Source organism: Ostrinia furnacalis, unplaced genomic scaffold (genome assembly GCF_004193835.3).
Source record: "Ostrinia furnacalis isolate ACB-3 unplaced genomic scaffold, ASM419383v2 OfSCF4658, whole genome shotgun sequence".
In the NCBI taxonomy this organism is placed as follows: Eukaryota; Metazoa; Arthropoda; class Insecta; order Lepidoptera; family Crambidae; genus Ostrinia; species Ostrinia furnacalis.
In genome coordinates this window covers 385,388-410,846 of record NW_021134897.1, presented here as the reverse complement: position 1 = coordinate 410,846, position 25,459 = coordinate 385,388, and the positions used below count along the sequence as shown (strand labels likewise).

The window sequence follows — 25,459 nt, the reverse complement described above, 5'->3', positions numbered from 1 at the left end:
CGAGCTAGTAGGATTTATTTTATTATTCATCAATAATCAAATTCTGAACTTGAATATTCAACTGCAATGTCTGCTCATGAACGCTTCAAACTCGGTACTTCTTTCCCAATTCCATAAAATTTAACACTTAGAAAGTGACAAAAATTTTTAAAATAGGTAGTTGAAACAAATCACAGCTAATTTTCATAGTGGACTGTACTATACGATAAACATGTCAGTCAATTTGACAACCTTTGTCGGAAACATTATTCAATGAAAATATTGTCCGAACCCTTGGTATTTCTCTTCGACAAATACTTTAGCACATTGTGAACCACTTTTCTTTCACGACTATAAAAAGATTTTAGCAATTTAATTCACAAAATCAATTGCGCACATTTAAAATAAAGTTTGTTTAAACTTTGACAGCAATAGACTGACATGCAAGGTGACATTTCAATGAAGTTTTCAGTTACTGTTGCCATTAAAAGAAATTAGTACCATTAGTTTTCCGCAACATGGCGAGGGTTTTTATGTTCCTGGTCGGGCTATACATCTGTATTTGTTTTTTCTTCAGGTGAACGGCTGGCGAGTACTAGGCGCGCATCACGTGGAAGTGGTGACGCGGCTGCGGGCGGTGACGTCACCAGTCTTGTTGGTGTGCGTCAGGAAGCAGGAGGAGCACCGCATGGACAAGATCGAGGCCGCTGGGATCGCTAGGGTGAGGAAATTGACTTTTTTTTAGAAGTTTTTATTATTGACGAAGAGAAAGAGAGAGAAAGAAACGGGCTTTAAGTACTAGGTGGAATGAAAAACGTAGTGAAGGCGGGCCCGTTCACTCGATGGACCGACGATCTGATGAAGGTCGCGGGAAGCACTTGACACGCTAGGAGTCTTCTCAATATTGAAGAAGGAACTTAGTAGTTCAGATAGTCAAGACATATTAAACGGCTGACTAGTACTAGGCGCGCATCACGTGGAAGTGGTGACGCGTCTGCGGGCGGTGACGTCACCAGTCTTGTTGGTGTGCGTCAGGAAGCAGGAGGAGCACCGCATGGACAAGATTGAGGCCGCTGGGATCGCTAGGGTGAGGAAACTTAGTATTTATTGAAGAAGGGATATTGCGACTACGGGACTATTCCCACCTCTCGTTCCCACCGCTGCAACTCCTGTGTAGCCAGGATCTATAACTGGACTGCCAACAAAAACACAACCAGTGAAGGTCAAGTTTGTCCCGGGCATTGCGACTGTTGAGAGTTGAGATATCGCTGGTTGACTAGACGTAGTGTTGGCAGAACTTCCACTCGGTGGACTGACGATCTGGTGTAGGTCTTGGAAGTACCTAGATGCGGGTGGCGCAGGACCGGTAATTATAGAAACCCGTGGAGGAGGTTTGTCTAGCAGTAGTTCTGATAGTTAACTGGAGACCAGCCGCATATCTCATAAGTTAACTATCAGCCTAAGGATTTCCGTTATAACCAGTCCTGCGCTACCCTCATCCAGGTTGTTCCAGCGACCTTCACCAGATCGTCGGTCCGCCTAGTGGGATCTACGTCTTCCGGCCCATGGTCGCCACTCGAGAACTTTTCTGCCCCAACGGCTATCAGCTTTACGAGTTATTTGCTAAATTCTGCTTATCTCCCCAGAACCAGATCCTGGGCGGCAGCCTGCAGGACCTGCTGGCGCCTCCTCAGCGGCTGATCAAGGCCAAGTCCGAGAGTTCCGTGGCCTCGCTGTGCAGCGCTGCCACGGTCTTGTCCGCCAGCCACGACCATGACGGTAAGCTATACTTTGAACTTAACATTATTTTAAGTTGAACCGTTTTTTGCAACAAGAAGGTAGTGTGATATGCTTTTTGGTAAGTGGCAACCAAAGTTATCATCGTTTCAGCCACCGACGTCCTCTGCTGAACATAATTGCAATGATATGCGGCCCCCTTAATAATTTCCAAACCAAATCTATTTGGGTAGAGAGGTTTATTTCTGCCAATATCAGGTAAAAATATTGACACTTAGACCTGGGTTGCACCATCTTACTTCAACTGTAACAAACGTCAAAAATCAGTCAAACTCCGTACAAAAACTAATCTGTGTTTGTACGAGTGGTTACAGTTAAAAAGGTGGTGCATAAAGTTCTTTAAATAGCTCAGTACTTCTATAGTTTTTAATGACTTCCGTGGAGTACACAGCGAGTCGTTCACACGACAACCTCGATATTCGATACGCGTACGAATACGAAGTGTTTCAAATCAATGTTTTTATGTAGCGTGATGATAATAATATTATGATGATAATGTTATCAATTGCATACAGATTATCAAACAGATCACTATCAAGATGGAATTATCATTTTTCAGAGCGGATTTTTTTTTATTGCCAAATGTTTTGTTTCGTTTTTCGTTACTGTCAAATAACAATTTGTCGTTCTTTCTATTACAGAGTTCTGCACAGACGACCTGGAGAGGAACCGGTCGAGGTCTTTGGAGCCGCTGAGCGGGCTGGCGATGTGGAGCGACCACATCGAGTACATACAGCTGCTTAAGGAAGACCGGGGGCTGGGCTTCTCTATTTTGGACTACTTGGTAAGTAACCAATCAACAGAAACAAAACAACCGAATTGAGAACCTCTTACTTTTGTTGATGTCGGTTAACTGACTATGGAGTAGTCACAGCCAGCGTCAAATAGTTCGTGACCCCACAAAAAGTTGATAATAAAACCTAATTCAAATTGTATGAAAGAGATGTTGTGAACTTTTTGGCTACTTTGGGCGTCAAACTGTTTTGCCGCTGATTGAAGAACCCTTACTTCGCGCTACTTCGTTGGTGGCACCACGTATAATAGTGTTGGTATACTGCGACAGCCTAGGAAGCTCAATATTCCACTGCGTGCTAAGAAGGGGCCCCGCTAAGCTTAGTGTTTCATAACGAGATCGAATCAGAAATGAGAAAATAACATAGCATAACCGTAAATGAAATAGAGTCGCACGTAACCAAACGGCTAACAAGTGAATTATCACTGTGCAGCATAAAGCACACAGAACCTTTGAAGAGAAGGTGAATGAGTTTCTTGTGCTTCTAAGCTCCTTCTCAGTACTGGCCATTGTCGCGAAGAGGTGGCGGGGATTTAAAGTAATACTGAAGCGTGTGAAAGCGCTTTTTAAAAGTCTCTTTACAGAACACTAGGTTTCCGCCCGCGGCTTTGCGCGCGTGGACACCTGAACCCTATGTTTTTCCAAAATAAAATTTAGACTATGTTACTTGTGGATAATGTAGCTTTCGAATGGTGAAAGCATTTTTTAAATCGGCCCAGTACTTTTTGACCCTATTCATTACAAACATACAAACATACAAAAATAGGTACAAATCTTTCCTCTTTATAATATTAGTATAGATAAATGACTTTTATGACATTTTGGTTTTTCATTTCACCAGGACCCATCCGAGCCGGGCAGTTCAGTGATAGTAGTCCGGTCGGTGGTGGGCGGCGGCGCGGCGGCCAGCGACGGCCGCCTGCAGCCCGGCGACCGGCTCATCTCCGTCAATGGCCTGGACGTGTCGAGGAGCCCGCTCGCTGCAGCTGTTAGCGCTATCAAGAGCGCGCCCAAAGGTAATAACAACACGACTGTCAAATAGATTCAGGCACTCGGGGAATGGCTCATCATTGGGTCTAGAAGTGTCACGGAGCCCCTTCGCTGCTACAATGATTGCTAGTGCGCCAAAAAGTAAATAATGGAGTTTTACGCATCATTCCTAGAACTAACGCACCTGTGAATAGACCACAGATATAGAATCTATATCTGTGGTTGTTATGCTTTAGGCACTAGTCACATGTGCTAAGGAGCGCTGTCAACGCCATCAAGAGCGTATCTTCGTTCTACTGTCCATGACGCGTGGCGTACGAAATCATAATCATCTCAGCCATAGGACGTCCACTGCTGAACATAGGTCTTCCCCCAATGATCTCCATGTATTGTTGCCCGGTTGGTAGCGGCCTGCGACATAATAGTACTCAGGCGACATTGACCGCATCACCATCACCGAGCCGGGCAACTGTGATAGTGGTCCGGTCGGTGGTGGGCGGCGGCGCGGCGGCCAGCGACGGCCGCCTGGAGCCCGGCTCATCTCTGTCAATGGCCTGGACGTGTCGAGGAGCCCGCTCGCTGCAGCTGTGAGCGCTATCAAGAACGCGCCCAAAGGTAATCTCACACAACAACTCGTAGGAATAACGCTCTTCTGTCAAAAGACTCCATGTGTTGTGGCGTGAAATCCTTTTCCCGTCGCTGCAACGCTAAAGGTATTGTTTTAACGCACTATGCTAACGCACATGATATAAGCGACTGTCTCATCACTGTCAACGGGCTGGACGTGTCGAGGAGCCCCCTCGCTGCGGCTGTTAGCGCTATCAAGAGCGCGCCCAAAGGTAATCTAACTTAGAACGGTCTGCTTCTCGCGGCCAGCAACGGCTCTTGAATCCTGAACGTATTGTTTTAACGCACTATGCAAACGCAAATGAGCTAAGCGACCGGCTCATCTCTGTCAATGGCCTGGACGTGTCGCGGAGCCCGCTCGCTGCAGCCGTTAGCGCTATCAAGAGCGCGCCCAAAGGTAACCTTACACAACAACACGTAGGAATAACGCACTTCTGTCAAAATACTCCATGTGTTGTGGCGTGAAATCCACTTCCCGCCGCTGCAGCGCTAAAGGTATTGTTTTAACGCACTATGCTAACGCACATGAGATAAGATAATCGACCGGCTCATCTCCGTCAATGGGTTAGACATGTCACGGAGTCCACTCGCTTGCTTTTGTCGGTTCTATTAAGACCGCGCTGAAAGGTCATCTTATACAACAAGACTTAGGACTAACATGCCTGGCAATGGTTTCAATGTGCGCGAAGACATTTTCCGTTTCTTTTGCAGCGTCTCTTGATGCTTATTTTTTTAATTCAGCATTATAATCAATAAAGAGATTGTTTTGGTGCTCTGAAACTAGGTAATCACTGTAATCATTGAGCTTGGAGTGAACAATTATGAGATATAAATAAACACTAGCAACAACTAAACAAATAAACTCAACCTTGAAAACTGTGTTTGTGAGAACCTGATAAGGGTTATCGTAAATCGAATAAATGAGTCTATATTTGATTGAAGTAAAGTCATAATATTGTTCATTGGTGTAACATTAACCGTTTAATCATAGTGAATAGAGCTCTATACAAGTTCACCTTAACGAATTTTTTTAATAATAAAGGAGACAAAACAGTGATTTTAAAACGATATGACACAGTTTATCAGGTATTTAATATTATAAATGTGTCAGTTTTCTAAAAATAGAGCACTCTTTTTATCTTGCGTTTTCCATTTTGTTTTGTGTTATTGCTCTTTATGTGGTTTATTTGTTTTGACTTCAAGTCAGTAACCACCGTGTGGTTCTGGCAGGAAGAATAGGGACCACCCTCACATTCGATTTTAGATTGGGGAAGTATTTTTTCGCTTTTGTTATAGTCGCTTCTATGGGAGAAAAAATACTTATGTGAACATAAGTCAGGCTTTCCAAACAAGGCCAAAGTGAAGAGTCTAGATCAAGTCCTCCATTTTGCTATGGTAAATTGTAGAGTTCATAAGAGAGATGGGGTAGCAAGATTCTGGAGTGGAGTCCACGTACCGGAAAACGCAGCGTTTGACGTCCACTCACAAGGTGGACCGAAGACCTCATAAAGGTAGCAGGAAGGCACTGGACGCAGGCCGCTACCAATCGAAGTTATTGGGTGTGGCCTATGTTTAGCAGTGGACGTCCTGTGGCTGAAATGATGATGATGATAAAATTGGAGAGTCATGTTCCTGCAGTGGAGACTAAAATTATTAATGACCTGATGATAATGACGTTGTTTGATAATTAAAATTAAATTAAACTCTCCTTTGTTCCAGGAATTGTTACGATAGGTATCGCAAAACCTCTTCCCTGCAGTACCGTAGTGGGTGGAGAGAAAGCCAACGGCCACAGTATGCAGAGTAGTCAGGTATGTACATTATTTACTTTAAACCTAATACATAAAATTTTAGTAATTTCAATTTGATTACTTGCAATTTTTGAAAAAAAAAAAATTGAAAATGTGTTCGTACCTAACGGAACGATTAATATGTTTTTTAATCCAACACTTTTTTATCTTGTATTTGAAATAAAAATCGAACTATTTAAAAAAACATGTTTACAAAAAGTATTTTAATGAATCGGACCAATCCCCTTTATTTTTTAAACGAAATACCCAAATTTTTATTTGTACAGTCAGATAGCACATCAGAAGAAACATTTTGGTTCCGAAATCGTTCTTATTTCAACTCCATAAGACCCAAAGAGTTAGCTTGATGTGCCTGTACATCGCCGTATTCACCGTGTTTTATTTTTGTTTGAAAATACCGAGTATTCTGAAACTTTTGATACGTAATATTTCCTCTTACTGATAAAAACTGTCCAAAAAATATGTAATCACTGTTTTCTTTCTCTGTCTTTTGTTTTTTTGACAGTAGAAACAAAACACTGTGTACTATTTTTCCGTTTGACGTTTATATTGGTGAGGAGAATATACATTATACATAAATACGTATAAGCCGTTTAAGTGTTGTGTATATTGTACACTGAGGGGACAGTATCTGACAGTAAGTTATTTTTAAGCTTTTCTATACGCTTAGAGCAGTACTTACAATAATTTAGCATGCAATTTTTTACATATTTACATATTTTTCTTACTTAAACAAATAATTTTGTACAATAAAGGGAATAGAAAAAAATTACCGCTCTAAGATAATAAGTAATACTGTTGATTTTGTTTTTGATGTTTCTGTTGTGATCTCCCTTTAGTGTACAATACGAATGCATGCCGTTTGTCTAATTAGTATGTTAATTAGCTAACCGTAATTTTCAGTATAATGAAATAAAGCTGTGGTGTGCTAAAAGAAAAACTTGCGAATAAAAAAAATCGAAGATGATTGGGAAAGTATGGTTGAAATTTAATTTGTTAGAATTTCGTCTACAACTTTATTAATTTTTCAAATATCGCAGTACTTTACAGCAGAGCAGAAAAAAAAACATAACGTCAGCATAAAAATGAAAATATTTTTTTTATTTCTGTACAAAACCTTGTCCACGGATATCGACAGGTTTTCTTTCTAAACTACACTAGACACAACATTTTGAAAATTGATCTTTTTCTAAGTTTTTTTTTACAAATAATTAGATTCTAAGCACACCACGGCTTACATGAAAGTGCCTACTAACTCAACATAGACAAAAAATTTAAAATAAATACTATACTGAAAGTTACGCAACAACTTCACAAACGGAACCACAAACTATTCGCTCTCTTTCTTCCAGAAACTGGAGTACTTCACGAAAATCCTGCGCCTCATCATGTCTCTCCACCGTGACATTCTGGAACTCCAGCTCCAGTGTTCCCAGGACTACGACCCTGCGCCTCCTTTGCCATCCCCCTTTAGGGTCCCCCCTAAGATTAAAGCAGAGATCACCATGAAATGACAGGAGGAAAAACTGAGGTATTCGGTCACAGTCGAAGTGCCGGATGGCGCGCGGTCCGATGACGTGCCGAAGTGCGAGGAAACGAAGATTTGAGTTGGGACGCAAATGGAACTGTTACGGAGTGGACTGATTGAAACTGAAGGATATTGGATCTGATGGGAACTGCTACCGGATGATAAGAATTGTGTTCGTTGAAGGTAAAGTAGATACTGTCTTTAAAAATCAACATCTAAAGGAACTAAAGAAAACTCTACTTCTATGTAGTTGAAGCCTAAGGAGGCAGTTCTGTTAGCCAGTTTGTAACAGGGACTGCCTATTATAGATCATTTCATCCACGAAGACTGATGACTTCGATGACTCTTTTATAATGCGAACAGCTAGGGACTGGAAATCGTTGCCTGCTGCTGTCTTTCCTGAAAACTATAATCCGCGCCTTTTCAAGCCGAGAGTGAATAGGCACTTACAGGGCAGATGTGTACCATCCTAGACTGCATCCCACTAAACATCAGGTGCGATTGTGGTCAAATACCTGCCTTGTTTTGCATAAAAAAAAAAGACGCGCCCCACCTATTTTTGGTCTCGGTCGCGCGGGGTGCGGGGAGTTTGCTCCTAGCGGCATTACTGTAGTATGCGTGATGGATAATGTAGCGTGTACCGATAACACTCAAACATTAGCGGAAGAATGGTGGGGCGCGTCTTCGTGGATGAAACGATCTATACCAGATCTCTTTGCTACCTATTTGACTATTGTATAAGTCATAATTTACCACATGACCGTCAATGAAACCTCAACCATAAAGGTCAACGTAACGTGAAGGAAACCTAAAGACCGAGTGCCGCAGTAGTGTGTATGATTAAAAAAAACGATATTGTGATTGATTAAATGATGTGTTGGATAATCAGGTTGATTAAATCTTGTAATGGGCTTGCCAAACTAGTGAAATGAAATATTTTGATGAAAAGAAACGTTGGATAGTTTGGTGAACGCAACGAAATGTTTAAAATATAAGGCGAATTTTATGTAGACGTTGAAACAAGCGTGATATTAATACGAGTAACCGTATGTATAAAATATTCACTTTAAGATAAATCCTTTGTATAGAATTTTGTTTTGGTTCTGAAGAAGTTTAAAGGGTTGAAATAATTTAGATAATTTAGTACGAATATTTTGTAGAAACAATAGAAGACCATTTCCAATAAGTTTTTATTTGTTAAAAATCTGGTTATGTAAATAACTAACTATAATGATATATTTAATATACAAATGCTAGGTGTATATTCTTCAGTCTAATAATTTCCCAACATGCTATTCTCATCGTTCCTAGAATATCTCATGTCAATTTTCTCACTATTTAGAACTATCTTCCTATTTCCCTAATTAAAGTTAGTTGATACAGTAAATTAGTAATACGATATGAATGCGTCCGGATATGTAATTTTAAGGGAAAAATCAATTAAAAAGTCAATCGTGACCGTAGTTTCTATAATTATGTGTTAAAGAATAAAATTTTACCTAAGTATTTATAGGTATAAAGCGTGATTGTATGTATATATAGGCTAAAAGAAAGAATAGACGTATTTATAATTTTCGTATGTCTGTTAACCTATTGACGAAAATGTTAAAAAAATAGCGAGGCCTAGTAAAAAGTTAATGTTGAAAGACTTGTGATTATTGTTTTTTTATAGTATTTATAATTGAAATTATTATCTTGAAAAAAGAAATAAAAATACGGGTTTATAAAAATAATATTACATTTCGTAATATTTCTAAATGTTAAAGATACACTGTGAAAAGTGTAAAAGTATTTATTATTTGTTTCGCATTGAAATGTATGTGCTCAAATAAAGAAGCATTTATAATCGTTCGCTTACAGGAAATTTGTAACATATCATAGGTGTAAGGTTATGAGAACATTCGGAAATATTATTAGTTAAAAAATATGAATAATATTGGGTGAAATATTTTATTTTCAACAATAAAGACACCAAAGTTGAAATAATAAACATCAGTTTACAAGACTGTCTTTAGAGCCCCAAAGTGTGAATTGAAAGTTTAAAAGTTACACAATATAAAAATGTTTACCAATGTAAAATTTATAAAAAAAATGATATTATTTTTTACAAAGTTTTATTTTAATATGTATATTTACTTAATCATAGGTTTAATATAGGTTGCTAGTATTCCAACCAAATTGTAATACAGTGTGAGTCACGTTAAAGTGTACATATGAAAACAGATGAAATTAAATCTATTTTTATCGACAAAAAAGAGGTCAAAAATTTTTTGAGATTTTTTTTTAATTTTTTATAGAATTTTTTTTTCTTCCAATTACTTATTGTAAATAAAACGTAATAACTTTTAAACTAAGCGGTATATCCTGATAAAATAAAAACATTAATAATGCTAAATAACAGGCAATACTAAAAAAATACATAAAATACACAAAAAATGCCAAAAAATAATAAAAAATGATACTTTTTGAAAAAAATCTGCTTAAAAATTCGTGTTTTTTTGGTTATTTGATAAATTTCTCCAAAAAATGCCCCTATAACAGGTGGTTTTTATTATTTTGTATTATTCTCTATCGTATTACCTTTGTAAAACCAAAAATTGCATGTCTCTATCCCTATCACAACATTTGCTATGATAGTTTGAACAAAGGCCTACCACAACATTATTCTCCTCTACAGGTAGGGACAGTTTTAATTTTAACTAAAATGTTTATTTTACTTCGAAATCTTTTGTTTTTACTTGAAATCTAACTTGTCTTTATCAAAATTACAAATCTAGAGCCATTTTCAGTTTCGTTGTTAACGAAGCGTTGAATGGCGCGCCCGGAGAGGTTTAGTTCAAACGATCATAGCAAATGTTGTGATAGGGATAGAGACATGCGATTTTTGGTTTTACAAAGGTAATACGATAGAGAAAAATTCAAAGTAATAAAAACCACCTTTTATAGGGGCATTTTTTGGAGAAATTTATCAAATAACCAAAAAAACACGATAATAACAGATTTTAATAAAATAATAAAAACAGATTTTTTTCAAAAAGTATCATTTTTTATTATTTGTTGCCATTTTCTGAATATTTTATGTATTTTTTTAGTATCGTCTTTTATTAAGCATTATTACTGTTTTTATTTTATCAGGATATACCTCTTAGTTTAAAAGTTATTACGTTTTCTTTACAATAAGTACTTGAAAGAAAAAAAATTCTATAAAAAGTTTTAAAAAATCTCAAAAAATTTTTGACCACTTTTTTGTCGATAAAAATAGGTCTAGTTTCATCCATTTTCATATGTACACTTTAACGTGACTCACACTGTATAAGGCCAAGCCTCCTTAAATGACCCTTGCAATTTGACCTGTCAATTTGCAAGAAAACCTCTTGCGATGACAACATTGGGCCTCTATGTACCAGGGGTTTTTGGAACTGACTCTAAAGTCTGTTCGCCGAGAGTTGATAAATATTATGAAATGTCTTGCAATAGCGACTGTCGCTTAATTATCGCATTCTGTATGGCGGGCATCGTTTGTCACAACGCGCACTGAGTACCATGGTACGAGCCTCGCAGCTGTCGTCAAGCGCCCCGGCCGGCGGGCCGCAATGTGTGAAACGGAATAGATTTATTTTACATAAGACCAAAATGAATGGTATGACAGTGGGTAGGGCTTTGCCCAACATTGGGATACACTATAAGCCACTTGATAATAATGAAATACTTTTTATCCAACACATGGAAGCCACGTGTTTGATCCGTATCCCCACGTATGCCTTAACCGGAATAATTCCCGTAAATTTAAAAGAGGTAATAATGATAATCTACCAACTTTTTCATTATATCGACAAAAATAATTAGCGGGCCGCAATTTATAATGAGTTTAGAACCTCTGATATTTTTTTTTATTAACTCTCGGCGAACAGACTTTAAATATTATTCTGAGAAGAGCAGTATACAGTGAAATGGCTTAGGTATAATAATATTACAATTGGTTAATGTAAATTACTGTAAGAGTAAATAATTTCAATTTAGTATACGCATCGCAATAAAATGTTGATGAAGTCAAATTTTAAAAGTCAATAAGAATAGCATATTCTAGCATTAAGTGAATGTTGTCTAATTAAATTAGGTGCTCTACCTGTATTTTAGGACTAAATGTAACAACTAAAAATACCGATTTTAAAACGAGTTTCAAGGCTTAGTAGGTTTTACTTTGTCTCAAGACTCAATTTATTTTAAGCCTTGAAACTAATTTCAAATGTGAGTAAAGTTTTGAGGATAATTCTAGAATACTAATTACCAGCGAAAGATTTTTATATGTTGCAAAATCACTTGGGATTGTTACTTTTATCATTATCAATTTTACATGAAATGAAATTCATATTATTCAAATATTTTATTCAGAACATTAGGCCTTTTCCAGGGCACTTATACACGTCCCAAATAAAGATTGCCCTACCACCACTCCGGGACAACATAGTAATATTTGCTGAAAAAATGAGGATTTGTTAGAAAACGTAGTTTGGGCAGTTCCCTCGGTGGATCTGGTGGTGGGAAGCACCTGGTCAGTACTCATTATTATATTATGTATTACTAGCGGCCGCCCGCGACTTCGTACGCGTGGATCCCGTTTTACCCCCTTCATCTATCTTACGCGGTTTAGATTTTTTCATAAAAATGTTTTTTCCCGCTAACTCCCGTTCCCGTGGGATTTTGCAATATCCTGTTGTAACTAAGCTTTAAGTTTACTTAGGTACCTGCATGCCAAATTTAAAGTGTCTAACTTAAGCGGTTTAGATTTTTCATACAAAAGGATTTTCCCGCTAATTCCCGTTCCCGTGGGAATTCCTAAGTATCCTATAACCTGCCCAGGAGTACGAAGAATAATTGTACCAAATTTCGTTAAAATCCGTCGAGTAGTTTTTGTTTCTATAAGGAACATACAGACAGACAGACAGACAGACAGACAGACAAAAATTTTACTGATTGCATTTTTGGCATCAGTATCGATCACTAATCACCCCCTGATAGTTATTTTGAAAATATATTTCATGTACAGAATTGACCTCTCTACAGATTTATTATAAGTATAGATAACCTGGTCGTTGCTGAAATCCTTGGGGGAGGCTTTTGTTAAGCAGTGAACAGGATTTGGTAGAAACAAATATAGTAATGGTAAATAGTATCAATCTCAAAGTATTTAAATACACTAGAGAATTGTTGTGAATATTGTTGTAATAGATATAGTTAAGTCGATGTCCGATGCTTTAAGAGTCTGTGTTAGAAATATATTTATCCAGAAGCTTTGTTATGTGTGTTGCAGAAATAAATGTTGCCAAAGTTATCAACTTCTTTTATTTTTTTGTAGTTAATACTGGAAAAGTTAGTGAACGGAAGAGATAAAAATGTCACTGAAAAATCCCAATAGGTATTCCCAAACCTTCTATTTACATTCGTAAATTGTATGATAATGCTTTTGAATTATTAATTTAAAATTATTAATTAATATAAAATAAGGTAAAACCAACCACCATCAAAAAGTTCCACAATTTTATTGATTTTCAATACCACGTAGGTATGTTTTAAAATGACAAAGTTTTGTTCTAGGAATGTATAAACTCCCTGGCGTCGGACGACCACACCGGCATGGACTCTTTCCATGAGTGCCTTCAAGAGTATGGCGAGGGTCTCGAAGTGGTTCAGATCTGCCTGGAGCCAGAAGAAGCGTCTATCAAGGACGAGGAGCTGTCGGCTCTAGGCGACCTTAGTTTAGAAGACTGCAAGAAAGACGAAAGAAAAGGTAGTAGAGAAAAAGTTAACGGCATCGGCGAGTTCAAATCATCAAAATCGGACGATTCTTTAGACGAACCAGATGACGACATGACAATAACAGAAGACGATGTCCTGACTGCCCCTAGAGAGTTAAACTTAAGAAGCAAATCTGCTGATAGAAAAGAAAATGGTGAGAGGAGTCTGTCTAAACAACAGAGTAAAGATATTTCTACCTCTGATGAAATGGTTTTTGCTGTCACACCAACAGGCTTAGAAAGAATAAGCTTTGACCGGTATTGGAAGGAGTGTGACGAAAATAAAGTAGAAAAGAAAAAGTTAGAAGAAATCAAAAGCGATGAGAGTTGGAAGGAATGTATAAATACCCCGAACGATGAAACTATTAGCTTTTACGATGCCACTACTAGAATATCCGTCCAGGAAGATAGCAATTCGCTGTTGTACATCGATCACGACGTAGATGGCTACGAAACGTGTCTCGACGATGACTCCTCTGCAAAGTGTACAGTGAAAAATGCTCGTAAATTTTCCAGCGATAAACACATAAAAGAAAAAAGTAAACACGATAAAATAGCTGTTAGAAACAAAGACAACGACGCAAGTGCCAAAACGTTTGAACAGAACACTGCCAATTCCGTCGACGAGGTGTCGTATACCCGGCCTTACGTGCAGGAGCACATAATTAAGCAGATGAAATCATTGAGAATAGAACCCTTAAATATAAACATTGCCCATAAGAAGCAAAAGAAAAAAAGCCCGACCAAGCCGTCCAAGCACGAAAGAAAGTGTATCGAATATTACAATGACCAAGACGAATGTTTGAAGGAGATTAGACAACAGAAATTAGACGAAGAGGAAAAGAAATATAAAGAGGAACAAAAGAAATTGTTAGATAATAATACAGCTGTGATGGAGAAGAAATTGCAACTGAAAAAGAAGGACCCAAGCGAAGAATCGACGGATCTCGAAAACAACTACGTACCGGGATGTCATAAGTGTTTTCTAGAAAATTACGCGTATGCAATCACCAAAGCGTATATGGCTGAAGCAAGCGCGTGCAAGTACTGTGAAGTGATACGGGACATGCTAGAAGTTCCTAGAGGTTTAACTGATCGGAGAATGTCAGCGCCAGCATTGGTGAATCTGGAGAGCCCGATATCAGATACTGATGATGAAGACTTGCTGATGGTGCCTGTATCCCAGAATAGGAGAAAGTCTGCTGGACCCTTGAAGTTTCTTGTGCCTTCTAGAAGAGCGAGGTAAGTCTAGGTTTAAGATATTACAAGTTTATTATTTATTTATTGCATCGTTGTTTACGTCACATTTCAGATTTTAGAAATACAAGTTACCAGCAAACATTATTTTGTTTGATAGCATTACATAATATCAGAAAACTATCTGAAACTTTGTTAGGAGCTGGTTTAAACTAACTTGTTCAGAAATTAAAAGTATCACCTTAAAAAATATCGCAGTTATCAGTGGCGGCGTCGCGTCTTTCAGAACGCTGTAAATAGGTACAATTTCAAACCACAAATCTATTGATTCTTATTCGCTGAGGGCAGCGTATGAGGTATTATTAGCAACAGTCGTTTTTCTTCCATTTTCTATTTTTACTTTATTGAATGTGACAAACAGATGAACCAAGAGATTTCCTGTCGCACGTGACACTAATGCGATGAAGTCTTACAATAAGGACATTTCTAATACGATCCCTTTATACAGCACAAGCAAAAACGGACTCTACTTTTATTACAAAAAGGTTTCATTTCTAACAAAACGTGACAAATTCCACATGAGCATCAATTTCCAGAGCAAACTAAACTTTGACGTGAAAGATATAGGAAATAGTTTTGATGGAAGGGAAGAATGTGTGATCTTGCGAATAACATTGGTGTTTAATATGAAACTCAAGTTCAAGTTGAAAAGAATTGGTTCAATGTTAACGACATCGTGAAAACGTTCGAACATTTGGCACGATGCCGCGACATCTATCATTTATGCCTATATCTACAAATAACTGCTGTATCTTTTCGAATATTTGTGAAATACGAAATAGACAAATACGTTGAAGAAAATGATGAATAAAAAGATTTCATTGCCACTGACTGATTTGATATCTAAAACTCAAACATTGAAATTATTGAAAAGCTAAATAAATGATCTCTAATGGTCCCTTTTTAACACTTTATTCTCTTCTCTTCTGAGGAAAAATTTCTAAAAATGGCTAATATTTATATTTCAAAGTTACAACAAACTCTGTAAATCGTGATTACTTTAACGAAGGAAGATTCTGGCAAATAAGTAGGCACCACAATTTCCCCCCACTAAGGAATGAACCTTGGAACTCCGGGTAGAAAATTATCTTCCTGGCCACTCGACAATGGATACTCGACGATTGTCATTCAATCTCGGTTTGATTGAGGGTCTAATCCGCCAATAAATTTTGATTAGATCTGTCCGTCACTCTGTCACTGTCACTCGAGTATCATCCCAGCAGGGAGGGAAAGAGATAGAATCGATACAACACAGCTCAGTCCTATTGTAGAAACTGGGTAGAGATGATAATGTGTGTTACCAATTTATTTTATTTTCGCTATTATCTGAGACTTTGAAACAAGTTTTTAAAATACTAATAATAGGCTAGTTTCCTAAAAAAATTGTTTTAGTCCATCAATTTTAGTATAAAAAAATATTGGACACGTATATTTTTAATTGTCAATCACACAAATAATTACAAAGTTATAGTGCGTTGAAGTTCCGCACGACGTCACAAAGTGCTGCACTTTTACGCACTCACTCACGTCACGGGCCTTTTCTTTAGAACTTTGGCACACTTTATCTCTTTACATTTTCATTAGTTTTTAAAAAAGTGAAAAATACGTTTGATAAGCTAACTGACGGACTAATTAAAACTCTTGCTTTTTTACCCAGGAAACATCCCTANTTAACGACGTCGTGAAAACGTTCGAATATTTGGCACGATGCCACGACATCCATCATTTATGCCTATATCTACAAATAACTGCTGTATTTTTTCGAATATTTGTGAAATACAAAATAGGCAAATACGTTGAAGAAAATGATGAATAAAAATAGGTTATTGCTACTGATAGTCGTGATACATAAAACTCTATCATTGATAAAAGATAAATAATCTTATCATGAGGTCTGCAAATATTTTAGAAAAAAGTCTTCTGAGGCCTTCTAAGGTCTTCTAATCATAATAATAGTACTAGTACTCCTAATTTGCTCGCGTGAAGTTCAAAATTGTATTTTATTTTATTAGATACCCCATTCACTTCTATAACTCCGAGGCAAAATTAAAAAAAAGCCAAAATTGCCTATAATACTCTTTATTTAAAATAAATGCTGAAAATCATAATTACTTCAACGAATGAAGATGCTGCTAAATAAGTAGGTACCAAAATTTTCCCCTACTAAGGAATGAACCTTGGAACTCCGTAGAAAATTAACTTCCTGACCACTCCACAATGGATACTCGACGATTGTCATTCAATCTCGGTTTGATTGAGGGTCTAATCCGCCAATAAATTTTGATTAGATCTGTCCGTCACTCTGTCACTCTCACTCGAGTATCATCCCAGCAGGGAGGGAAAGAGATAGAATCGATACAACTCAGCTCAGTCCTATTGTAGAAACTGGGTAGAGATGATGTATGTTACCGATTTATTTTCGCTATTATCTGAGACTTTGAAACAAGTTTTTAAAATACTAATAATAGGCTAGTTTCCTAAAAAAAATGTTTTAGTCCGTCAATTTTAGTATAAAAAAATATTGGACACGTATATTTTTAATTGTCAATCAAACAAGTAATTACAAAGTTATAGTGCGTTGAAGTTCCGCGCGACGTCACAAAGTGCTGCACTTTTACGCAATCACTCACGTCACGGGCCTTTTCTTTAAAACTTTGGCACACTTTATCTTTTTACATTTTCATTAGTTTTAAAAAGTGAAAAATACGTTTGATAAGCTAACTGACGGACTAATTAAAACTCTTGCTTTTTTACCCAGGAAACATCCCTATTCTGAGATGGAATTGTGTAAAGCAATCGTTATCATTTGACAGTTCATAACGTACGATTATTCTGTCAAACGCTTTGTTTAACTGACTTTATCGTACGTTATGAACTGTCAAATGATTACGATTGCTTTACACAATTCCACCTCTGATTGTATTTTTCGGTAACCTAACTGAGACTTTAATAAAAAAAAAATTAAAATACTAATAAATCTGTGATAATGCTACTTATTACTATTTTTGTCAACCCTCGATAAGTTACATTAATGTTGTATGAAGGAAGAGTGGATTCACCACTTTAGTTCAGCGGTCGATGGGAATCAAACCAGTGACACTAGAGTTAGTAGTCCGACGCAGACACCGTTCTGTCAATTGAAATGACGTCACTCACCAGCTTCGTAATCTAGCACAATTGAATATTAAACCAATAACTATAAAAAATTGCTTCCAGCTACCTCGATATCGATATTATTTCCTAGTGATGTACCGACTATTATCGGCCTGACCTACTCAACCCTGGTGATTGTTACTTTGTCGCTTGGCACCTAATTTGTAGCGATCAAGTAGGTACACATTTCGTTTGCGTATTCGAATCGCTATCAAAAGATTTAGTACGAAAACTACAACAACGCCCTTGTGAACTTGTCGTAAATTGAACTTACTTAGTATGAGAAATGGTTGCACGAAACTTAATTTGAGAATCAAAATTGTCACGTTATCGTTTAATTCGAAGGTTGAGTATCGAATATTAATTGTCGAATACGCAAACGATTCGAAGACGAAAGTTGTTCATGCTAGAGGTAAGGTACGGGATCATTCATAAAGATCACAACTTTTCACCGGTCTTTTATTGAACTAAAGAAACAAATCATACGTATGTAAAATTTCTTAAAAAGTCTTCTAAACGCGCTGACTGACTGAAAAGTGGTCAAATACCAAACTGGTTATCCACATACCTACTAGTCGTTAAACATCCCTAATTTCTTTCCAACATTCTAGGCAACCAATGTATTGTAATTTTGCTAAGTGGCGTTCCGTGGGGGTTTCCTAGTAATTGCATTCACTAAACTTGTGACGTGCCCGTGGGAACGACTGAACACTAATACCGTAATGGTTATTTTACTAATAACTTTCGTAGACAAACGCTGACCGGGGCGCTTTTAGACAATGGTTTTAAATCACTCTGGATAGTGGTTCATTAATTGGTAAATGTGAATGAAACTAGTAGCAAACTAATTTAATAACTAGTAGCAAACTATTCGTAAACAGTTAAACTTTTTGTGGTTATTAAATCTGTCTGATCAGATAAAATACTGCCTCCTCAATCCATCTAGCCAGCATGCCTCTGGTAAATTGGTGAAGGTCGAACTTCTGTAGTGGAGATTATATGACCTGATGATGATGACGATAATATACTAGCTTGATGTGCCCTTCGTCAGGTTTCAATGATATAGAGTTCATAGTCTAAGCCTAGGCGCAGACTGCAAACTTTTTGTTGGCCGATAGTTTAGTCGGGCAGTTAATCAGCATGGGCATGTATGGAAGTTCGCACATTACACCGATTGATTTTTCATACAAATTAGAATGGGGCCCAACTGTCGGCCGACTAAGAATCGGTGGTCTGCGCCTAGGCTAAATAAGTCTATCGTAGATCAACCCAAATGCTGAAATTATTACAGAACAGAGCGATGAATAAAATCTGTTATAAAATACATTGTAAATTGTTCAACATAAAAATCAAAATCAAAATCAAAAATATTTATTCATTTTAGACCACAAGTGGCACTTATGATTTACAACGGGGCGTCTTAGCTTGCTCTTGGATGGTTTTGATTGCAATGAATGGATGGATTTACTCAATAGAACATTGAGTAAATTACTACCTGATACTCTTTGGTCCAGCGAGACGACACTTGCATCTAGTCACTCATTGTAGCATAACAGAGCAATTGTTTATTTATGAAACAACAAAGCTAGTGTTGTGGAAAATAAACCGAGACATAAAACAAAGAAAATTAATAAAAAACAATCCAGCCCACCCCGCGGCGACTTATGAGGAATTATAGAAAACAGACTAGGGGTGAGGTGTACTGAAAACTGATATCGATAGAACGGTTTTTGGTCCAAGGATAACAGTAGGTTCAAACTTCTGAAATTTTAAATCTAAGAACGCGTTCGAGTTTATTATTAAGTCTTTCGGAACTTTACGGCAATTTGTCATAGGATGAAGAAACTCTATAAATAAAAATCATTCCGTGCTGTAGATTACCTACTGATTGATTAAGATCTTATATCACTAAGTTTGAGAGGGGTTTGGAGGCAAATGGTATAGAATAAAAAAGACTTGTGATGGGCAGATGTTTCAGTGTTTTTTTACAATAAAATTAATCAAAATACACGTCTTACTTGATTAGAACTGTTTGGTTGCTAATCAATGCGTCTATTTATATCTGTGAATGGGCTTAGTGAAAATAGGCACCTACTTAAAAATGACTTACTTGACTTAAGGTCCTATGTCCCCTAGATGGGGCAGAAGGCGTCCACAACAGTCCTCCATCGCGTTCGGTCTTGAGCTTCGCGTTTAATCTCACTCCAAGTCTTGCCAATCTTCTTCACCTCGTCTGCCACAGTGCGCCGCCAAGTTTGCTTGGGGCTTAAAAATAATGAAACAAAATCTTATCGATAACTTGCACCACTGACATCACTACTAGAAAATTGCTAATACCCATAATTGAGTTACGCGCCACGACCGCACCGCACCATTGCGGATTGACAGCCCGAGCTCAATCCACGTCCTTTTTTGATAGTTCCACGCGTGACCGAAAACGAAACGTAACCGAAACGTAATTGAAACGTATCCGAACTTTTGGGAGTGCTCGCGTCACTAAACGGGAATGTTTGAAGACAGAAGATAATTGGTGAGTTTTAACTTAATTAGTTTTAATTCAATTAGGTAAATGGGTGCTCTGAATAGACGTTAGTTAAGAGATTGGCGTGGTTAAAGTGATTGGTAAGTTTGTTTAAAGTTTTTTAATCAAGTTTGTTTTGTGAGTAAAATTTACTATTATAAGTCACTTCTCAAATTGTTGTAATGAAATATGAGTTAATAACTATTAAGATTTTTTGCCTAATACCCTTACTCGAGTAACCGAAACTACTATATTATGAAATGGAAAATGAGTAGGTAATTGAAATGAATTTAAGGTTCAACATTTACTAAATGAGCTTGAAATCTAGTTCAAACTTTGCTGAAAATAGAAACTGCGTCGCCTCCGGTGTCAGTGTGACATCTCAAAGACACCCTGTAGCCTTTTCACTATCTTATCATGAACAATGTTTTTGTTAATTTATAAAATAAGGTTTGCAAAATGTCATCTGCAAACACCCCGTACAGTTTCAGCGGCTACTATGATGTCGTCGATATACCTACATAAGTATCGTCTGTCCGTCGAACAATAAATATTTGTGTAATGTGCTCAGTGGAGCGCGGTGCACGGGCCACTGGTTCCGGCCTGATCTGTTCCTGGGTCACCTTTGTGGTGCATCTTCGTGGATGTATCAAAGGGAGAGGTTATAGGTACTTGTATATATGTAACGTTAATAAAATAAAATTAAATCTCCTGCTTTGAGTTTCTATGGGCATTCATAGTGGAAGGCATTCGGTTTTTTAAATACAGGATATCGAAGATTTTTGACCGCAATCGCACCTGATGTTATGTGAGATGCAGTCTAGGTATTTAGACAGATTAAGAGGTAGTTAAATAGGCAAATAGGAACTGCGGCGTTTCTTCCCAGCACTTGCCAAATGTTTGTCTCGAAGCGCTGGTAGGGCAAAAAAAGAATGAGACATGTATGTATAGGCTCCTTAAGAGCATATGACGATTTGAAAGTACTAATTTAATTAGTCTATACAAATAAAGATAATTTTGATTTAGATTTATATTTTTACTCAGTCAGTTCTTATCCTCTTTAAAACTCTTGAACCTAACCGGTAAAAAATGAGAACTACTGCTGAAAATCACACAGTTTGATTATGAAGAGTAGTCATGAGTTTCCACAACTTTGGGACAACATACTAATGCTTGCCTTTTGGTTATCACCTCGGGAACATAACTATCCCATTCTTTCTTCGTTTTTATTTTCTCATTTACTTACCACAAAAAGTGAACTCGGAGGAGCTTTGAAATTTAAGCTCTTTCGAGTTATTTTTTTCTATTTATTCTATTGGCAAACCTTTGACTTTATTAACAAATCTTAATCTCTACNCGGACCCAATTGAAGTTATGCCTTTCGCACGACAAGGAAGACTATAATTTTCTTAGCCGCACGGTAAGCGAAACGTACACAAGGTCTATAGACCTGGTTTCGCACTCAACGTGTTAAGAGATTGGCGTGGTTAAAGTGATTGGTAAGTTTGTTTAAAGTTTTTTAATCAAGTTTGTTTTGTAAGTAAAGTTTACTATTATAAGTCACTTATCAAATTGTTGTAATGAAATACGAGTTAATAACTATTAAGATCTTTTGCCTAATACCCTTACTCGAGTAACCGAAACTACTATATTATGAAATGGAAAATGAGTAGGTAATTGAAATGAATTTAAGGTTCAACATTTACTAAATGAGCTTAAAATCTAGTTCAAACTTTACAGAAAATAGAAACTGCGTCGCCTCCGGTGTCAGTGTGACATCTCAAAGACACCCTGTAGCCTTTTCACTTTCTTTTCATGAACAATGTTTGTTCATTTATAAAATACGGTTTGCAAAATCTCGTCTGCAAACACCCCGTATAGTTTCAGCGGCTACTATGATGTCGTCGATATACACATAAGTATCGTCTGTCCGTCGAACAATAAATATTTGTGTAATGTGCTCAGTGGAGCGCGGCGCACGGGCCACTGGCTCCGGCCTGCTCTGTTCCTGGGTCACCTTTATAGTGCATCTTCGTCGATGTATCAAAGGGAGAGGTTATAGGTACTTGTAAATATGTAACGTTAATAAAATAAAATTAAATCTCCTGCTTTGAGTTTCTATGGGCATTCATAGTGGAAGGCATTCGGTTTTTTAATGCAGGATAAGGCAGGTATTTGTCCGCAATCACACATGATATTAAGTGAGATGCTGAGAGGTATTTTTATGCAGATTTAGGGCATCTACAGTGGGAGGCATTCGGTTTTTTAAGGCAGGTATTTGACGGCAATCACACCTGATGTTATGTGAGATGCAGTCTAGGTATTTAGGCAGATTAAGAAGTAGTTAAGTAGGTAAATAGGTGCATAGTAGGAACTACTAGAAGCTCTTTCCTCTTCAAAACTCTGATCCTAACCAGTGAAATACGAGAAGTATTGTTGAAAATCACACTGTTTTTTTCAGAGTAATCATGCGCTTTACCAAAACTATGGGACAAATTATGTAAAGGCTGATAGAATTTGCTTATCTATGTGATACGATATGTCCTGCCTTTTAGGTCATTAAATTGGGAATTAATCGAAACTATTAAGATACATAATTATTTACTTTCTTCTGTAGTGTGGGCTGTGGCTGACCTGTGACAAACATCTTTGTCTCAGTTTCATTTCAATAAAAGTGTTACTTTATTAACAATCTTAATCTCTCCGTTTCAACTGAACTGTAAACGTAGACCGTCAACTTTATTTTCTGATCTCACAAGCACGGTGCATCGGGTCTAACACAATAATCCGCTCCGTGAAGCGGGATAACAACGCTCGCTAACTCATCGCAGGAGCGCTGATTGGCTGTTATTACTATTGGAGGATTGATTTGCTTTAATTTGTTGTCTGTAGAGTTTAATGATTAAGCTTCTGTAGAAAGGTAAATGATTTTAGAACCTCTAGACAATATAGCAATCCTTATCAATATCGACTTGAAAAGTCGTTAGTCAAAATCAAAAATATTTATTCAATTTAGACTGTGGTCTAAGTGGCACTTATGAACGTCATGAGACATGAGTTCTCGCGTTGAACACCAATTACTTATTGACGTTTTGTACGTTACACGGGGATCACGCTTGTGGTTTTAAAACGAAAGTTCTGAAACAGGTAGTCCACTGCTGAATATTGGCCTCTCCCAATGATTTCCACATCGCATGGTTGGTAGCGGCCTGCATCCTGAAACCGAAAAATGTTGATGTTTATTTTCCAATTTGACTAATATAAAATCAATCAGTAATTAATCTTCATAGGCGGGTAACTAATCCAATGATGTACATTTAGTTCAACTGAGATACCTTATGTTGCAATAATAAGAGTGATTTTGAAACAAAACTAGTCTCATGTGCTGTCTACACAATTTCCAGTGTCCAGTAAATGTTATAACAATACTTCTCAATAGCTCTCTAATACTCGATCAAACGCTTGCCCCAAGTTGTTTGTGCACAATCTCTTCATCCTATTTGGAAGCCATTGTGAACCCCATTTTATTTGATCGCGTAACAATACCGCGGTCACTCGTGCAGGTCGTCTATTGAATGCAATAAAATACATCCTTGTAAACTGGGTAACATCAAGTAGCTTATATTTTATTAATAGCGGTCACCCGTGACTTCTTACACGTGGACCCCGTTTTACCCCTTAGGGGTTGAATTTTGGAAAATCCCGTCTTAGTGAGCACCTACGTTCTAAAAGAAACCCCATGTAAAATTTGAGACTCCTAGCACTTGTAGTTTCTAAGATTTCGTGATGAGTGAGTGAGTCAGTCAGTGACCTTTCGCTTTTATAGATATAGATACTTCTTGAGATATAGATACATTGGGGGATCTATGTTCAGCAGTGGACGTCCTGTGGCTGAAATGATGATGATGATGAGATACTTCTTGAAACATTATTTGTATTCTCCTGTGAATAATCATGGTGCCGATGCGGGTCCATGAAGCTCTTCGAAATTAATACGATGTTTTGAGTAGGTAGGACATGCCTTTGCTAACTGTTGGTGCTGTTGGTAATATGCCAATGTTTTTCCAAAATTCCCATGTGCGGTCCTGGAAAAGCACGAATAAAATGTACTGCCCAAAATGTCTTACTTAAAGGAGTCCCTATGGTAATGATGATACAGATCTACCAGCAGTAACTACATTATGTTCTCGTATTGAGTAAATGTGCTATCAGGAAGTAATATAATAGAGTTATAGTTCAAAAACTAATGGCCGTTTTTCTTTTAAATCTCCTCTGAAAACTCATTTGGCAGAATTTAGAAAACACGTTTTAGGAAAAAGCTTTTAGGATGAAATCGATTTTTTCAAAACACTTTATAAGTTTTAACGCTGAACTTTTTGTGCATTAGTCTAATGAAAAGCATTTTGTATTTTGAAAGGAAATGAGATTATGCATGTTATCATCATGAGCAAACTATCACATTGTGTTACAAACTTATGGAAGACGGAACATAAGTAATATACTTGCTAAGGAAATGCAATTTGTAATTAATGAAATGAAGTTAAAACTATTGATTACTACAAGAATTGGCAGAAGAACAAATGTTTATTCTGTAGTACACGGTAGTACGCACTAATAAAGCGCTAATAGAAGTGCTAAGTATACGTAGTTAATAGTTGTGTACTCCTAATCCTATGTATTCTAATTAAAATATCACCATTTTTGTTTTTTATGCAGAGCAAAGTAGGTATTTGACTGCAATCTAATGTTAAATTAGATGCAATCTAGAATGGTACATCATACCTTCCCCATCTTCTCTTCCCCAGACATTGTACTTACTGCACCGTTAAAAACCTCTACCAATAGGCATTATAAGGTGCATATAACCACAGAATAACAATAAGTATAGCCTGACCAGGAACATAAAAACCCTCGCCATGTTGCGGAAAACTAATGGTACTAATTTCTTTTAANGGGCTGACGGTTTATGGTATTAATTCGTCCTAATAAATAAGTAGGTTTAGTAATTATTTTTCAACTTTTTAGTGTAGGTTTTTTGGAGTCGGTTTTATAGATATAGATAATTCTTGAAACATTATTTGATGATTATGGTGCTGATGCGGGTCCGTTAAGCTCTTCAAAATAAATACGATGTTTTAATCATGCCTTTGCTAACTGTTGGTGCTGTTGGCAATATGCCATTGTTTTTCCAAAATTTTCCTTGTGCGT

At 37.2% G+C, this 25,459-nt stretch overlaps 1 protein-coding gene across 2 annotated transcripts in view; it reads left to right on the top strand.

Moving 5' to 3' along the window:
* The first annotated feature begins 925 nt into the window (after window positions 1–925).
* LOC114359788 (uncharacterized) overlaps window positions 926–25,459 on the top strand; it is a 34,093-nt gene continuing 9,559 nt past the window's right edge. Inside the window, exons 1-6 of one of the 2 annotated variants that reach the window (XM_028314293.1) lie at window positions 926–1,066; window positions 1,626–1,758; window positions 2,418–2,560; window positions 3,411–3,585; window positions 5,906–5,997; window positions 13,121–14,562. In XM_028314293.1, coding sequence (XP_028170094.1) covers window positions 1,034–1,066; window positions 1,626–1,758; window positions 2,418–2,560; window positions 3,411–3,585; window positions 5,906–5,997; window positions 13,121–14,562 — 2,018 coding nt within the window. In that variant the 5' untranslated portion in view covers window positions 926–1,033. Of the gene's footprint in view, window positions 1,067–1,625; window positions 1,759–2,417; window positions 2,561–3,410; window positions 3,586–4,502; window positions 4,584–5,905; window positions 5,998–13,120; window positions 14,563–25,459 lie in introns of those variants that run through there. The other variant, XM_028314294.1, reaches the window with a different exon arrangement.